At 42.4% G+C, this 18,816-nt stretch overlaps 1 protein-coding gene across 2 annotated transcripts; it reads left to right on the top strand.

Moving 5' to 3' along the window:
• Positions 1-1,450: 1,450 nt before the first annotated feature.
• On the top strand, positions 1,451-18,046 carry gosr1 (golgi SNAP receptor complex member 1). Of its 2 annotated transcripts, XM_079272126.1 has the most exons (9): positions 1,451-1,516; positions 1,995-2,106; positions 3,687-3,774; positions 4,268-4,375; positions 4,531-4,622; positions 8,394-8,468; positions 14,897-14,926; positions 16,851-16,934; positions 17,185-18,046. In XM_079272126.1, exons 1-9 carry the CDS (start codon positions 1,483-1,485, stop codon positions 17,306-17,308), a joined length of 747 nt encoding a protein of 248 aa, XP_079128252.1. In that variant the 5' UTR covers positions 1,451-1,482; the 3' UTR covers positions 17,309-18,046. The 2 variants fall into 2 exon arrangements, with proteins under 2 accessions (XP_079128252.1, XP_079128253.1); XM_079272127.1 differs by lacking the exons at positions 16,851-16,934; positions 17,185-18,046 and adding an exon at positions 15,579-15,747.
• Positions 18,047-18,816: the final 770 nt, after the last annotated feature.

The following is an 18,816-nucleotide window of genomic DNA, read 5'->3' as shown; positions in this document are numbered from 1 at the left end:
CTCCTGGTGAATTTGAATTGAAATGCCAAAACAATCTAAACGTGGTTTTCGTTGCATCAGAAATCTGTGTAAATATTTCTGTCGAATTAAAACTGATGCATTTGATCATTAAAATAAGGTGGCTCCTGGGAATGCCGTGCATGTTTCTCATCACATTTTTTTAAGGAATAGACTTGTTCACGAAAGAATTTGCCGCGATTTCCAATTGCTTTGAGAGGAGATTGTTTTCCTTTTTATCAAATGCAGCGGTCATCAGTAAAAACCTAATACCTGCATAGGGAGACAGTTTTGTACATTATTTTTCTTTCTTATACTGTGTCTGGATGCGTGCGTATGAATTTTGAAAGTTGAGTGTGTGTCAGGTCACAGTGTTGGTGTGAAGATTTTATATGAACTGGAATCAACTGTACATAATGTTTGACAAATGAGAATGGAAAAATAAATGCAATTCATGTTAACCATAAATCTACACAAAACATCCCAATAAAAACCTCTGTGTGATCATGACATACTAACAATGCACAACAACTCGTAAAACCATTGAATGAAACACTTCTGAACCTCTCTTTTCTTTAGCATTGTGCTATTTCTAATAATTGGGGAGATTGGAGGACACTGTGGCTCATCGGGTCAATCGGGTCGTCATTTAATTGCAGGCAGGGGTTGGTGATTTGATTGCTTGCTCCTACATGTCAAAGTGTCCGTGAGCAAGACACTGAACCCAAAATTTCCCCTGATGGCTAATGTGTGAATATATACCTGTACATGTGTGAGTGAAAGTGTAAAGTGAATTGTGTGGTATAAAGGTTGAGAAGTGCTATGAAAATGCAGATCATTTTCCAACATAGGGGGACCACAATCAGAGTGATAGCTTGATATTGTAAGTGTTTTATTACAGCGAGAAAGAAGGAGGCCATACTGGGAACGTGTGATGTATAGAATCAAAATTGCACAAGTAAAACCAAACATCCTGTTACTTGTCAACATTTATCAATAAAATATTGATGTTCATTTGACCAACTCGGCAATGGTGTGTGTGCTACGTCTATTCAAAAAATACAAATATACAGAAAATAATCGTTTTGTTTTAAAAACTCCTATATGATGCAAACATTAAACATTCATCGTAGGGGTTTAACAGTACAAAAACACAAAATTGACATCAACTATCACACAATTTGACGGTATACATATAATCTACAATATATTGTGTATCTGCATGATATATCAAGGTTAACCCATAATGTAACTAATTGTTTGAAACTTACTGTGGGATCCCAAATGACCTCTAGGTGGCGCTGTTTATATTGTATTAGCTGGCTGTTATTTGTGGAGCCTGGTGGATCCTGAGGAGTGTGCTGCCTGAGAGGCTCAGCTGAGGGCGGTAAGAACACCATTATCTTTTTTCGTGTCAGTGGAACGTCTTGTTCTGACACGTGACACACCCAGCCCGGAACTCGGTGACATCGCAGGACAACAAAGATGGCAGGAATAGGAGGCAGCAACTACTGGGAAGGTAAGAGGGACTCGATTTAAGAAAATGGAATGTAAAGCAACAGCTGCTACAGTTTTCACAATTCCAACAATTAGCCCGCCGCTGTCGGCGCGTTTGTCTCACATCTGTGGTTTGAACACATAACGTTACGTGTCTCTACAACGACTAGCTCCCAACAAGCTAACTAACATGTCGCCATGCAAATCAACGTTATTTCTGTCACTGTTGAGTTAAATTAATGTCGCCACTCTGAACGATTCATCAACTACACACCTCGAGAGGCCGTTGTGCCAGCTGTCACACCCATTAGATGGTGTTTTGTTAATTTTTCCCCTCGGTTTATGTAAGTTAGCTACTACGTTCATGTCACTCCTAACGTACTAGGAAGAAAGCGTTGCTCTAATCATGATGCCATTGCTTATGGCTGTGGCATTAAACTAACATGAGCCGTTGTTAAGCACTGAATTGTTCTGTCTCTCTCTGTGTGTGTGTGTTACAGATCTGCGAAAGCAGGCCAGACAGTTGGAGAATGAACTCGACCTGAAGTTGGTCTCCTTCAGTAAACTGTGCACCAGCTACAGCAGCTCCAGGGATGGACGTCGAGGAGACACGTAAGATCCGTCTCACCTGTAGAGTTAACAACCGCATTAAGTATGTTATTCTCAGTCATCCGGGTCATGGGATGTAAGGAAGCAGTTCGACCACACAGTTAACTAAGTACACGCAGCACGTCAAACTGCTCTTTACTTGGTAAATCAAAGCAAGAACACATTTGTATATTCAAGTATAAATGCCCAAACGTTTCTGGTTCCAGCTTAAGGGTTTGCTGCTTTTCTTTTTTCATGTATGATAGCAATTTAATATCATTGGATTGTATATTTATTGTTTTGATAAAATAAAGAACTTAAAGATGTCACCTTGGGTTCCTGGAAAGAACAATGGGCATTTTTTCCACACAATTTTATTTGACATTTTAAAGTGTCCTTGATTTAGTGAGAATTTAAAAAAAGTGATCATAAAAGGGGCCTAGTAGTTGTAGTGGTCAGAGGCCACTGGATGTGTGTGTGTGTGGACGCTTGCCCTCACAGGAAAGGGTTGGCTGCAGGAAGGAAGTGTCGATGAACAATACATTGAATCCATACCAACACACAGGATGTTGTTCTCTAGCTACACTAGTAAGTTAAGGAGATTTTATTATTAGCAGTACCAGTTCACTTTTAGTTTCTTTTTGTAATCCAGCCACTGCTTGCGAGCTAAAGGGATGCAAATTTGAGCTCTAGCTCACCTTAAATTTCAATTCTTGAAAATAACTTCTCTGGAAACGGTCTATAAAACATTCTTTGTTTGTACACCAGTCAGTGTACGATTCTACTGATGCATCCTCGCATGGGACGCTCACTAAGGACAGATACAGGAGAACATTCCTGGCCACTGCAATAAATCACCTCTGGCCAGATCATCCTTCAATTGACTACAACACTGCTACACTGTTGTTTGCTGTTGGTGATCCTTGCACTACTGTTTTTTACCTAGTTAGTTAATTTAGTACCAGTCTATTTTATTGTACGTACTGTGCATTTTTTAATTTTCTTTAAATGTATTATATTCTGCTCTGTTGAATACACTTATAAAACCGATGTTGAATACACTTATTGTAAGTCGCTTTGGATAAAAGCGTCTGCTAAATGACTGTAATGTAATGCTCTGTTATCTTATTGTATTGTGTGTGTGTATATTGAGCATCTTTCATATTTTTATGTTTACTCTGTAACTTTGTTTGCTGCTACAAACTAATTTTGCCCTGGGGATGAATAAAGTATCTAGCGATCTAAACCATCACCAGCTAATAAATCCATGAACTACCCATGTAAAATAATCAATCAGGATGTGTGTATGGGGGGGAGTAGTGTCTGTTTGCCAGAGGAATGTCTCACGTCCTTCCTACGTGGGTTGTGTTATTAAAATATTTTACATGAACATTACTTATTAAAGTTAATAGTGAGTCATTTCTAATTCAACATGTATTTTCATTTGGAGGCAAAGTCATGTCGTTTGGTAAACAAAAGTTGAAACACAAGTGCGCAAGATTCATCACACAAGCATATGCAGATGTGTGAAGTCACACGTATAAAAACGAACAACTTTAAGTAATCTCTCTCATTGTTCTCCATTCTTTGGTTTCCTCCTCAAGGTCGGACACTACCCCACTGCTCAACAACTCAACCCAAGACAGGATGTTTGACACCATGTCAGTGGAGATTGAACAGCTGCTGGCCAAAGTAAGTCAATTCTCATGGGCCAGCGGCCCGTGAAAGGTCAACAGAAAGACTGTAAGAAGAAAAGCACTGGATTTATGCCAAGGGTCTTGTCTTCTGTCAAGGAGAGAGCGGACTGCAGGCTCCACTTCTTCACATTGGTTTGCATTGGACCCTAAAGTTCTTTTATTGTATTTGACTGAGGTCAACTAAAGTTTTTCATTCGACACAATTACAAGAGATATTGGTCAAAAACAACGGCTACATTTTGATAGTAATATTATGCATTTCTAATCTCAAAATGCTACGGTGCAGTTATCCCAATAATGCCTTGAATCATTTGTCTATTTGGCATGAAAGACATCCCTTTGATATGAAGTGTTCATCCTTTAATTGACACGTGTTGTTTGTGTTGGTATTCTGTGTGAGTCTTTACCTTTTATCTGCTGCTCTCCTGTTCTCCCTGATGTCGTCCCGCTCCATCTGGCAATCAATTCAATTTCCATCTCTCTGTCAGCTGACTGTAGTGAACGACAAGATGGCGGAGTACACCAACACCCCGGGCACAGCTTCTCTCAACGCTGCACTCATGCACACGCTCCAGAGACACAGAGACATCCTACAGGTTTGCTCATCTATTTGATGTACTCTATATATTCTATTTTATTTATCTTTCTTTGTGAAGCACACATGCCTCAGTGTTTCCATGTTGTCCTCTTGGTGTTCACTGTGTGTTCCTCCTCAACCCCCTTCTTCATTGTCTCTTTGTTTTTTATGCAGGATTACACGCATGAATTCCACAAAACCAAAGGCAACTTCTTGGCCATCAGGGAAAGGGAAGACCTGCTTGGTTCTGTCAGGAAAGACATTGAGTGAGTAACCGGTCGCAAAACCTTTTTGATTAATTTGACCGTGCTGGTCATTCACCAGCACGTGTCCAAAGTTATGGGAATATGTACTTTATTAACACTGTAAAAGCAATTTCAATGCACATAACTATTGATAACTGTATTGACTGCTGAAGGTACAGTAAACGAGGAGTCTGAGCCAACGCACACCGTGAAGCTGTTCATGGTATTGCATACAAAACAAATAACATTGTCACGTGATGCATTGCTTTGTGTTTGGTCTTAGTGGCTGTGGAGGAATAGAATCTGCCGAGCATTATTCAGTGTTTTTATGTTGTGAACCTTTATATTCCTTAGAGGGATAGTTGAACCTTGACTTCCACTTGGCCTGCCTTTGAAAAATGTCGGCCATTAAAACCAAAGAAGATTCACGGCCTCTCTGGCCTCGAATTGAGAAAGTGTGTCCTCTGCTCCGATTGGGAGCAGAGGGAGCTGAGGACATGAGGGAGCGCATTGATATGAGATGGAGGCTCCCACAAACCGTGACTCTTGTGTTTTTTTTTTTTTGTAATGGCTTATTGATCTGTAAGACGCAGCAGTGAGCGTACGTACGGTGAGCACTGCAGGATTCCTATTGACTTTCCATCCATCTACTGTAGTATGCAGATGGTCTGCGGATGCATCGTACAGTCCTATGTGTCCCGTAGGCCTCATCGTCACTTTGTATCGTACATCTTTCTCACGCATAAACCCATTTAAAGATGTCTCGTTCATAAGAGCTTGTCCGTTCTTGTATTACTAAATAATTTGGTTTCTTCCTATTGGTATTTGGCCATGGTTATATCGGTGTAATCATAAACTTACTTGTATACATTGGATTTGGGGAATATATAGCGGCCTATCAACAGTTGTGCCTCCATGTTTTCTATAGATAATGTGTCATTTTTTTGTGGTATCTCTTATTCAACACATACTCGTATTCTTTAAGTTAACCTATTTTAAAACTACATGTATCAATGCACCACCAAGCCATTATTGTCCAATTATAACTTGGAAGTCACGCTGCACATTGGCAATTACATTCACTGTTTATCTACTCGGTAAGTTCCATCCCATGAGGTCAGCACTACATGCAACAGCCCCCCCCCCCCCAAATCTTCCCACTAAATCACATTTCTAAGGAGTGCCACTGACCTGACTAATGGGTTCGCTGCTGATGAATCTAATGCATAGAAATGAGCCTCGAGTCTTGTTGACCCATTTGCTCAGGCTAATGATGACTAATGTGCCCGGGGGCCGCTAATGAGAGAACCGTCTGAAGCTTACGGGTAGGGGAGTTACAGCTGCTGGTGGCCTACGGGGGAAAGTGATAGAATATACGAAAGAACTCGATCCTGGACAGCTGGAAGGACGGCCTGTTGTTTTTCAACACTTGGATCTGTTGAACTGCCTTGCCTGTAATGCATCTGATGAGGTTTAACTGAAATGTCAGCGAACGTGATATCACTGAGACACTTTTCGTCTGATATTTTCAGAGGAGCGTACGGAGAAAATCCCCGATCACAGTTCTTGGGCTAGAGCAGCCTAGTTTAGAACTTTCATCATGACAACACCTTAGTGTCGTGTGTAAGGGTTAATGTAAGGTAATGCAGTTTAAGTTGTGTTTGGAAAGCTAAACGGTGATGCAGTGATGGCTGTTTCTGCTGCAGCCTTTTTGTTCCATTTGTCAGACAGAGGGCAGTAGAGAGCTAGAGCATGTAGGCAACTGTGTCAGTATCTTTCTATGTACTTGCAGACTCTGTCAACAAAACATATTCTCATGCACACACACACGTGCACGCACAGCTGCACCACTCATAGCAGTAGAATGGAGTAGAGCTGAGCTCAGACCTCTCCTCCTGCTTTGATTCTCATTGTCAGCAACAACAATGACAGTTTTCCTGATTTACATCAGTGCCCTTTTGAAGAAAAAAAACAACCTGCTGGAGTGATGAAGCTAGCTGTCAGTGTGTGCAATTCTAGCCCTGCAAAAGGCATCGGCTTCTGCTGGAGCGTGCTGTGTGTGCACTGAATGTGGTTTTTCCATTCAGCGGCGTCGGATGGCGCTCTGGGGATGAAGTAGGCACATTTGTTCTCGGACCGCTCATACTGTCACAGAGTGGCTGATGCAGAAGAGTGTGTGTGTGTGATGTGTTTGCGCTGTGAGTGGTTTAACAACCCATCCATTTACTACCAGATAGCTTTGTAATAGGTCAGGCTTTGGCCCTTTCCCACTGCCCAGTATGATGTTTTTAGCTGTGTTGTAGCATGCAGAGCTCTGGTTTTTAGGCATTTCTAATTGCTGCTTCATAGCAGGGAATTACCACAGGAAGATGGTCATCGCTGCCCTTCCATGTTGTAAACTAATCGGCTCAACATACCATGCAGTGGATCAGCTATCATAACGGTAGAAGCTTGTGTGTAAATGTGCGGTGGTTCGTTCCTTTCCTTCCACGCCGTCCTTACTTTTAACCAGCCATTAACGGTCTGTTTTCTTATCTGCTCTACTGCAACTATTCCAGTGCTGAATCCGCTGTGTTAAGTTACTGCTAATGCAAAGCAAATATATCCTGCCGCTGCCCTCGTCACATTAAAAGCTTTCCATTGTGAACCACAAGAGGGCTTTTACTGTAAAGCATAAATGCAGTGGTATTGGCGACGACTGCAAAATTGGTCCACACAAAAGTTCTGCCTGTGCTTTTTGTCAATGGCTCGGATGAAATGTTGCAATAAATAGTAAAATAATAAGTTTCCGCAGTGAGCTAGATAAAGAGCTTTAGGCCGCTTGTGTTTGCAGTTTGTGTGAACCAGTAAGGCTCCATCACACCTTTTACCATGCCAACAGGTCCCCAATGTTCAGTGGGATGGCTGACTTCAAAGAGCTTGTGTAGACAAAGACTGACAGATTTTTCCTATTGTGTTGCATTACCTGAAATTCAAATTTCTATTTTATGTATTGGACCGACACAAAACTGTCAAAAGTGGTGTAGTGTAATGAAGGCAAAAGAAAGTTGTGCATACATGTGTATTCATCCCCTTTACTGTGAAGCCCCTAAATACGCTCCGGTGCCATCAATTACCTTCAGAAGTCTCATCATTGGTTAAATAAAAGTCCACCTGTGTGCAAAAAGTGTCACCAGACGCATCGTAAGTCCATTATTACAAGATGGAACAAATATGGCACAGTAACAAAACGGCCAAGAGAGGACCAAGGATGACATTAATCAGAGAGGCAGCAACCAGACCAACGATAACCCTGGAAGCGATTGGAAGCTCCACACTGGAAATTGGACTATCTGTCCATAACACCGCTTTAAGCTCCACAGAGCAGGGCTTCATGAAAAAGAGGCCAGAAAACAAGACATTGCTTAAAAAATACATAACTAAGGAAAACCGGTTTTAGTTTTTCTTTCACTTCACAGATTTTGACTATGTAAAGTAGGACAATTGCATACAAACCATTCAATTCCAGCCTGTAGTGCAACAAAATAGGGAAAAACACCAAAGGGGGTGCAAGGCTCTGTAGCAGCAAACTATTTCCCCCGAGTGGTCTTCTGACTGTTGGGGGGTAAGACAAGGTTTTGATGCCATTAAGATACATCTTTCTCTGAGCGATTTGATTCCTGCGTGCACTGATTTGAACAGACAAGAATCATTAGTGTCAGATAAAACAAATGGGTTATGCAACAATATTTGCTTCTTTTAATTTGTGACAGTGTTGTTTTTACCCTTGCGTCTGCGTTTCCCCTTTTTCAGGTCCTACAAGAGTGGCTCCGGGGTCAACAACAGAAGAACGGAGATGTTTCTGAAGGAGCATGAGCATCTGAGAAAGTAAGTTCCCTTCACCTTTTCTTTGCTGTATCTAAGGAATTTGAAGAATCTCACTTTGTAATACACTCAGAGCAGAGTTTTTAAAGATGCTTATTAGTTAGTTGGTGTTTCAATCACAGCAGTTAAAAGTAGAAAGTAGCTGCCATTTTTCTCCAGAGCTGTACAACCTTTCCTGGCAAAGCAATAGCCTCAACTTCCCAGAAATCCAAGCTTTGGAACGAACTCATCTTGAAAGTGCAGCAAAGCTATTTGGAATAACACTGGAAATCATTGCTGCTACTACTAATGCTTGCTTTGTTAAGCTCCGTCAACCCACGGCCCTTTATCTCTTCATGCTTTCACTCTCCAGCAGATGGGAAGCCACGTTTTCACGACGGTGCATTCATTAAACTAGAGTTTGTTGTATAATTCAGGACAGTTTGGATTTGAGTGCTTTTTTTCTGGCTGGTTGAGACAAAAAACCCGTTTGTTTTACTTGATGTGCTGTCGGAGAAAATGTGTGCAGAGACAGGTTTAGATTAGCTGTAGAGAGGATTTACGTTCTTGTCACATGATGCAGCGTAAACTAATCCAACATGTTTTCTACAATTTAGCATCTTAAAGTTGGAAAAAGTTCGGCACACTTGTGATATTGACACAGTACACTATGATCTGCCAGCAACCTCATTAGTGTCCTACTATCATTTGGCTGACTCTCCAGCACTGCAGAACTGCATGAGGTGGCATAGTTTGTGAAATCTGTACGTGTGTGTGTGTGTGTGTGTGTGTGTGAGGGAGGGAGGGAGGGAGGGAGGGAGGGAGAGAGAGAGAGGAATGTGAGAGGCACCCTATGTTTAAAGTAAAATTGGATGTCAGCAGGGAACACACACGCACACAAATAATACACAGAAGGCTAACATTACCCAGGCTAGAGGATTTGAACACAGCAAATACAAAGCAGCCTGATTGATTCGCTCTGTGGCTAAATATTTGTTTCCTCTTTCAACCTCTCAAAGGAATAATATCCCAATTATCCCCCATAAAAGACCTTTTCATTCATTCAAAAACAGGCTTCACCTGATTCGACATGGCATAGATGAGATAACCCTGCAATGACATTTTTTTTAATGATTCAAAGATAAACCCGGTTTGCAGATTTTACAATAAATTTGAGAAAAAGAGGCCACTGGTCACATCGGGAAAATGTTTCCAAGAGAGTGCTGCAGAATGCTGCCACCTCGAGACTCCTTCAGTGAATTCATTAATGAAGTTTAATTGCAGTAGCATTCTGTCAGTTCAGCCCCACAGGGCTTTTCCCCAAAGATCCACTCAGACATAGTGTCATTGTGATGCTCACGATGACACAAGGAAAGACCCAAGTGAAACCCTTAATGGATTCACGGCCTGAAGCAGAGAGAGAGTCATTCTTCCTGTCCTGCCACTGAGGGAGTGACCCTGAAAATAATCAGTCTGCCTTGTACCTTGGATTCTGGAAGGGAAGATAAGACGCTCTCTTTTCTCATTTATTAAAATTGGGCTCATAGCAAAGTGAAATGAGAACAAGATTGGCTTTGTGACACATTGTGTTGAACCTTCTTCAGCAGCCGAGCCCTCGAGTCAATCCAGCGCAATTAATCAGGATATCATCATAGAATTATCCTATTAAACCACATCCCATTTTAAAGGGCTTCCCCCAAAACATTGACGACGGCGGGAGGAGATTGGAGATGAGGATCGAGTTACGCTTGATTGATCCTATTGGAGCCATAAAACAGGAAAGAGGCCATTAAGCGAAAATTACTAAAATGTAGGGCTGGGCGATATGGCCTAAAAAAAAAATCTCCGATTTTTTTACAAAAAATCCGATTCACGATTTAAATCGATTTTTTTCCCCCAAAATTTTTTGCAGATGACAGAAGCTGTTGAAAACAATTTTTTCTTTTATTTTGTGATGATTTTCCCAAGTAGGTTGATAAAAATAAAGTGCAAACAAAACCTGAACATTGTAGAAAGGTGCCTGTAGTATACAAAAAGTATTTGGTCACTCTTTTGTTTGCCTGAATCATTTAAATATAAAATTAAATTAAACATAACATTAAATGGCATTAAATAGTAGCCTTCCATTGTAAACAACTGTGCAAATGTAACTTTTTACAGTAAGCTTTTCTAACTGAATACACTGATACAAACACAGCATGAAATAAAATGTATATGACCCTTTAACATTCACATTTTCAAAAGTGCAACATCTGATCTAACATCAACATAACATATTTTGCACAGTAAATAAGTGCATGTAAACAAAATCAAGTGCATTCACAACATAACCAACAGTATTAAACAGTAGTGCATGTTTTTTCTAAATATTTTTTGCCAGGAAGACAAGCCTGTCTACTACCTCTGGCTTCAGGCATGCACGGTGGCATGTAACAATGCCCCCCCCCCCCACACACTGAAAAGCCTCTCAGAGGGGGCACTTGTAGCTGGCACAGAGAGGTATTTCTTTGCTAAAGTACTTAGCCTTGGAAAGTTAAGTTGGTGACGCTTCCACCAGTCAAGTGGATCGGTGTCTGGGTCAACCTGCTGGACCACAGGTCAGTTGTTGCGGAGTAGAATGACATCCCCTCCAGCTCCGCAGAGATCCTTTGGCGTGTACTATTGTACAGCCGAGGCAAGGCAACGTCAGAAAAATGTTTACGGCTTGGTAGCACGTACCTGGGGTCCAAAGCTTTGAGACGGTGAATAAACGCCGGCTTTTCCACGGTGTATATGGGCACCATATCTTTTGCGATATACATCGCGACTGCATCCGTGATGGCTTTCCACCGGGCACTCTTCTTCTCATGCGGAGTACAGTTGGTGAATGTCTCCAAAATGCTGGGTTGTTTTTGTGAGGTGGCGGCGGCAGCAGTGAAGCTGCTGGCCGCCATTGTTTTAGTTTGTAAACAATGCGCGCGCACTCTACTACGGGAAAAAGGGGTGGGGGCGATTTTCTCGATTTTCAATAAAACACATCGCCTTAAAGCACACATTCGAATTAATCGATTAAATCGATTTATCGCCCAGCCCTACTAAAATGTGTAATTGGCCAGAGAAATGGTCCGAAGTCTCGCTGAAGGCAGAGCACGGATACGAGAGATTTGAGTTAAAGCCGTGTGTGTGTGGAATATATTGGCAAGTCTTGGTACCAGCATTGCCAAACTGATCAGCAAAGAAGAATCACTTCCAAAGAAAGTCCCTTCCAGTTAATCTACAGATTTCTGCAGTGGGTGGAGTGCTTGCCGGCCTGAATCTAATAAGACTGACGTGGCCAGATGAATGTCTAAGATAACCTCCTCTTTAGTTCTTCATCAGTCAAGACCTCCCTCTCCATTAAGTTTTAAAAAAGCTGTTGTTGCAGGAGACAACGGTAAATAAGAATGGCACTTAAGGTACTTTCAGACATCAGCGAGCCACCGCCAAGGTTGGCAGCGACAGCGGCACACACAGCTGTTCAGAGTTTAAGACTGTTCAACTTTTACAACGTGCCGCAGCTTGCAGTGACCGTTTGATACTTGAGCTGGTGTTTGTATTAGTGTTGGTTGAATTTAACTTGATGCTGTTAAGTAAGCGCGACTCTTTCAGTCCTGATCTCAATACCGATGCCTTGCCTTTGGGTTTTGGCAGATACCGAGTCCCGATCCAACAAATAGGTCAGAACTTGAGCAGGAAGTCAAATTCCAGTCTATAATGTGTACAGTATTTAATAATAGATCGGCTCCATTGTTGCCAATACGCGACCCGGCTATTTGAGTCGGCATCGGCCCGATATCTGCTCCGGTATCAGTGCATCCCTAGTCCTGTTCTCCTTCCTCGTAATCTGTTTTTACATCTCTCTCTCTGCCATTAATGTCGGTGTTGAATGAATAAAGTAGAACGAGTTTATTAACAGTTCATGTAGGAAATGCTCTAATGGTCGTGGTTACTCTGATGAGGACATCCTGTCAAACAGAGGATTTTGGATATTGTCATTTTTACCAAAGTCTAATATGAATTGGCCAGAGTTGGTGGCTTGCAGCTTCACTGTAAGGATCATCTCTGTGAATCTCACCATTCGTAAGCTGTGCTGAGTGTGTAGCTCCGAGCTTTGATTTGTGGCCGCTTCACCTCTTTGCTGATGCAGTTTGCTTTCTGCATCTGTTGCCAGGATTTGCTCGACTGTTTCCTAGGCAAAGTAATGAATGCTTCAGTTTACCTGGCTGATTGTATTCGTTGCCTGACATTGCTTTAAAAGCCAACGTGACGGAGCATTACTCTCGGGGAGGTTGCTGCAAAGCGTTTCCTTTTCAAAAATACCACTTGAATAGTCAAATAAGTGATGAGTCAACGGAAAACAAATTGGTTTGATTATCTATTCATCTGTGTGTGTGTGTGTGCGCGCACGCGTGCGTCACTGACCGGGGAAAACGGAAGAGGAACTCAGAAAAAACCCCAGAAGGCTACATGTATGAATGTGACGGTACGATCAACCTCCCAACTACAGCTGCAGCTTGATGATGGGGGGGGGGGGGATAACGCATCAATGCTTACCCTCATCTCATCCTTTCATATAAAAGCTCCATGAATCAAGGCTCACCTCAGCTCTCAGCCGCTCTCTCTTTTGCTCTTCAAGTCCTAGTTTATAAGGTGAACACTGTTGACAGTTACAGGTTTGTTTTTCTCTGTCACTCGTTTGTCCGTCCACCATGATCTTCCATCAGGTGTCATGTGGCTGTCTGGCCTTCGTCTAACCACATTCTTCTTGCAGCCTTTGTTGGGCCATTGCTTGATCTTATGTACCTAACGATCTTATAAGCATACTGGGTTAGTAAGATTTACAAATGACAGTGAGTTGTTTTAAGTTATAGCTGGCCTGACTCCACTGCTCTTTGCATCACAACCAACCATACTTTTCCCACAATCCACCTCGGCCAAACTACCAGCCTTCATTCTGAATGATGTGCCAGTTACATCCCATTTTACCAAATGAGTTGATTCCTGTAAATGATTCCATTTCAGTGTGACAAAACCAAGATATATTACAAACTGCTGCCACATAGCAGACCGGTGCTTGTGTCCGGAGCTATGATCCAAGAACAGAAGGCTGTCCCGCCCACACTGTCGCACAGCGTCCCTCGCAGTGTCCAGTCTTCTTGGCGACACTCCTGGGATTACAGCAATTACACCCAACAATCAAACGTTAACTGGTTGCGGTCGGTCCTGTTTGGCCCACCAGCAGAGGGAAGGATGCTGACATTACAGGCCATTGGCACGGCCAATCTCAAAGTGATTACAGCAATAAATATAACCCAGAAAATGGCGTGTCCTTCGAGAGATCAGTTGGCCAATACTTGACCACATAAGTGAATTGTAGAAGGTCACATCCGTGCTCCACAATCACATTTAGATTCGAACCCCTGGATGGTATTGCTTGTTTTTGTAGTTATGATGCCATCATTTGTGGTCTACCTGAATGAGCTTTGCAGTGCTCCCTCTGCAATAATAATCAAAATAAGCTTTGCTTTTGAGATTATTAGGTCTTCCTTGAATTAATCATCTTTAATAAATTGGATCTTTTGAAACTTCTTTGAGGGCTGACCAGAAAAACAGAGAAAACAAAACACAAAAAATGATGCCGATCGAGCAGATTAAACATACTTGGCCTCAAGATGGTCAAGTTAAGGTGTGAGAGAAGGTTTCGGTGAAGGTTGGAGATGGTTGTGGTTTGGTAGGAGTTTGGTGTGGATTAAGGTAGCAACCTTTGAGAGACCTTCCCTCTCTTCCTGTAACTTTTGGTTGGACAATAATAGGATGCCAAGAGCTTAACAGAAACCACATAATGGAGCTGCACAATGAGGAAGTGGAGTTGTTTAAATAGGACATAACGAGCCCTGCAGTTTTGTTTGTTTGCTTTCACTTTAGTTATCTGAAACATCATCCACATTGATTCCAATTAGGCTAACAGCATTATTGGTTATGAGCAGAGGCACAAAACTGATTCCGAAAGTTTTATACAACATAAAGGGTTCGTTGTGTGCGTGTGTGCCTTCTAATGTTCTCTGTAGGACAAAAGCAAGCATCTGAAACGAGTGTTGAGTGCACAAAGGGACCAGACTGATGTCAGTGGGAAGATTCTAATCGGGTTACACTGTGTTCTGCCACACTGGTCGGTTAGTCACTATGTGGGAGTTGATGAGATCGATACAGAGACGAGAAAAGGAAATCCAGTCCCAAACAACATAAGAATTTAATTCAGTTCAGTGTCCAGTTCAGTGTCACACGATCAGAATTCAGTATTTATTGCAGCCAATCTGAAACTGATCAGGGTAACTGCCCCCACTTCATTTATTTATCACCATTCTATGTGTTGCTACGTTGCCTCGTGTCAATAACTTCATCTTTTTCTTCCCGCTCCTGCTCTTTGTCTACAGTTCGGACCGACTGATGGATGACACAATAAGGTAAGACCTACTTGCCTCATCCTTCCACAGCCACTATATGGCAGAAATGCTAACCCTGAGTGAGGAAATGAATAGATTCTACCAAAAAAACCAACATTTTCTTCCTAACCCAATTTTCGAAATGCAATTTAAGAAAGAAATAGAGTTAACCTATGGACCTGCACATATCAAACAATACTCTTTTTGAGTCTCTAGCATACAGCCTCCTGACAAGACTACAAAAACAATTATTTTGACATCGTATAAGAGAAAACATCTGGCAGAGCTGTACATTTTCATTATATCTATTTGTGATGATTAATTGAAATGTTCCTTACATCGTAACACATTTTATGAAAATGTATCGAGGAACTTTTCACTGCAGTTGCTCATTGTTTGTACGGATGATTCAACTGTGGAGAGTTTCAATCACATCAAAGCCTTGGAAGTGCAGCCACATAATATTGTGTGTGAATGACGCTGACGCATGCTTAGAATAAGTCCTCTCACGTCACTGATTTATAGTTACCATCCATCCCTCACTGGTCACTGCTCCTTTCCCTCACTGCAGACCTGCACAAACGACAAATATGTTGCGTACAATTTACTCTCTCTCCTTGCTGACTTTTTCCACCTCCCTTGGTGTTTGTGATGGGGAACCGTCATCCTCCAGCCCAGATGCTCGTGGGCCGGTTCACATTGGGATGGAGGCGTGTCAAGGTTGCTGGAATCAGCAAAGTGTTTCTTCCTGACTGAGGAGAACATGATCCCTAAAACACAGCTGCAGGCCAAGACTGCGGACTGTCAGGAGATGCCATGACACCACACTTACACACACACTTACACACACACTTACACACTCTGTCGCTCTGGGATGGGAGCAGTTGGTCCCTTTGGACAGAGCTTACGGCAGGTTGTCACCCTGCTGTTCAAGAGTTCCATAATATTGTTGTCACACCTGTTTTTTGAGCATATCAACACTTTACTTAGGTCGATATTTTGACTTTGTCGGCCGGTTTTAGGGAGCTGATTTCTTTTTCACACTGTGAAGGGCACAAACATGGGCCCAGTAGCTGCCTGCCATTGATTATTGTGTGTAACAGATGCCGCAGAGGGAAAACAAAGGGCCTGAAACTTTTGCAGCCAACTGCACTTTCCCCGTACTGAAAGTTGCTGATGCCCAGGTTGGAGAGTAAGAGAGCTACGATATCACAGCAACGTCACACCTTCCTTCTACAAGCCAAAGCAGCTCACACGCATACTGCAGGCACCCACATACAGCTGAAGGAGAACCTGATAGGATGACTTGTGTTTCAGAATAATTCCTTTACTTGTAGCATGGACGTGCCTACAGTCGTGTAGTCTTTAAATACCCATCTTTATTCACTACACAGTTTCACATCCTATAATGTTATCTTTATCGTTAAATAGGTGACATGTTTTTTTTTGGATGACACAATTGTTTAGAAATGTATTTTATAGGATTTCATTTGCTTTTCTGCCCCAAAAGCTTGAACTCGTAACTCAAATGTAGCTGTTAGATATGGTGCAGTTCGTAGCGACTGAATTTAGATGACGGGACGTAGGCTTGTGCCGATTGGTGATCGGATCGTATTTCGATGATTGAAGGGATGATCGATGATTGTTTTTTTCTCACGCCAATATCCAGGCGGATGCTCCCCACTGTGCATTCTGAGTTGTTGGTTTTTGTAGAGTGGCATGTCCACCCGCTGAGCTTTGAAACTCTGCACGAGTGATTCTAAATCCTTAATTACAAAACATTTTGCCGTCTCTCTTTGCACGGATCAGACACGTCACATCTGCGTGCCTGAGAGAATCATACGTGCGCTCCTTTGCCGTCAAAGGCACTTTACAGTGTTAACGAGTGCAGCCAAATGTAGCCTATTGTTCCTCCTCAATCCATGTCTCTCTCTTGTCTTTTTAGTATTGCCATGGCGACCAAGGAGAACATGACCTCCCAACGGGGCTTCTTGAAATCCATACAGAGCCGGGTCAACACACTGGCCAATATCCTTTATGCTGCGTGTGTGTGTGGGTGTGTGTGTGGGGCAACCTGGTATGAAATCACTACCGGTCGTTCAGAAATCAATGCTCACGTATTGCTCTTCTGTTACCACATTATCTGTGATGTACCAGGTGGTCATTCACCCAAATTATCCTGTTGATTTTTGTGGAGGCCAAATAATGCAAGAAAGTCTGAGTAAAGGGCCACAGCATTCAAATATTTGTGATCTTCCTTAACTGTTGGTTCTTCCACACCGTTTCCCAACCATCAACAATCTCATCCAGCGGGTCAACCTGCGGAAGAGAAGGGACTCTCTCATCCTCGGCACAGTGATCGGCGTCTGCACCATCCTCCTCCTGCTCTATGCTTTCCACTGACAGCCAGACCTGGTGGACTCTGTAAAGGAGCGGCATCGATCTGCTCTTTGTAACGCGGGAACCCCAGGAGACTGTGCTGAGTTATCGGAGGACCCTGGAGGCTCCTCAGCAGAGAGAGACATTCAGTTGGTCCAGTTGTTGGACGGGAACACACTTTGGCCAACATGAACTACTGAACTTGTAATTAGCAGTGGGACAGATGGAGGGCTGCCAACACGTGAACGGAGACCAAAAGTACAAATATGACTAGATTTTAATCAATAATATTGATATGGAGAGAAACTGAGGGAAGCGTGTGATGCATCATTCAGTTCAATGGTCCTTTTTAATTGATTAAGTGGGATGGTTCATTGTGTACTGTAAAATGGGAATTAATAAATTATTCATTTCAATATGTGCAAAAAAGGTGTGACGCTACTAGATGCTGAACATTTCATTTTTCAAAATATATGATCTGAAATCTGAACTGTATTGGGCCTCATTGCTGTGCAAGTTCAGCCAATAGATGCCACAGCAGGACTCGCTTACATTTTATTTTTACTGCACATTTTATGTATTTTTGGGTTTTTTTTACCTCCGTTAGCGAAAGAGAGAGATGGGGAACGAATGAGAACGCTGGCTGTGGGTCATGGTCAGTGCTTGAACCTTTCTGGGCCACCAAGTCACTCATGCGGTCACTGAATTTACATCTGGGGCTGAATTTACCAATGTGACAAATAAACAGGAAATTATTATTCACATTTTAGTGAGTGATGAATTGTTAAATATTCTCTGTACCATATTTAGAGCATTAATGTAGCAGCAAACTGCTATTTGCTATGTAAAGATAGTGTATTAATGTATTGTCCTGATCTGTACTCATACAGCGATTACAGCTGATAAGTACAGTTGTCGTTGCAAAAGCGTAGCGCCAACCCTTCAAAATCTTTGAGGATTGGCTGTTGAAGGAGATCACCATTCTGCCCATGAACCCCGATTTGATTTCACTCCACTTGAAACACAAAGTGACGTGTGTTTGAAGGTGAGAACTGAAGCATTCATCTGAGAAGGGGCTGGATTTGACTCACTAGGTTAGTTAAGTCTTTCTTTGTTGGCAGAGGGGGGGTGTATGAATTTAAAAGCAAGGCAGCTGTGTGAGAAACATCAATGTGTTTTTGTCTCACCGCAGTAGGCTCACTTCAACAGACTGAAAAGGATGAATGCGTCCCAGCAGCAGCCAGACAAGCATTGCCATCTTCCCCTGAATATCTCACTTCCTTTAGGAAGGAAACCTTGTGCTGAAGTCCAAATTTGGTCCCAGACATGTGTCTGCGCCGTCGGTAAGGCTGCAGAGGTGCTGATGCATTGAGCTGCTGAAATGTCAGCCACTCGAACTGAGCTCCACCCAAGCAGAGCTAAGCGCCAGATCATCTCACTTTGAAGTGTCGCGCAACGCTAACTTCTGACGAGCACAAAGTCTGTTTAACTACAGCAGCGGAAAGGGAAGACAGGAGACTGGTCCTCTGTGT

This window comes from Melanostigma gelatinosum (assembly GCF_949748355.1).
Source record: "Melanostigma gelatinosum genome assembly, chromosome: 7".
Classification (NCBI taxonomy): domain Eukaryota; kingdom Metazoa; phylum Chordata; class Actinopteri; order Perciformes; family Zoarcidae; genus Melanostigma; species Melanostigma gelatinosum.
Note: the sequence above shows the minus strand (reverse complement) of the source record. Positions and strands in the feature narration are given on the sequence as shown.

Bases quoted from the DNA above. Each gene is read 5' to 3' on its own strand.
- gosr1 (XM_079272126.1), top strand. From the start codon at position 1,483: ATGGCAGGAATAGGAGGCAGCAACTACTGGGAAG. The intron at 1,517-1,994 runs GTAAGAGGGACT...TGTGTGTTACAG, and splicing joins AGGCAGCAACTACTGGGAAG to ATCTGCGAAAGCAGGCCAGA. The intron at 8,469-14,896 runs GTAAGTTCCCTT...CTTTGTCTACAG, and splicing joins GAGCATGAGCATCTGAGAAA to TTCGGACCGACTGATGGATG.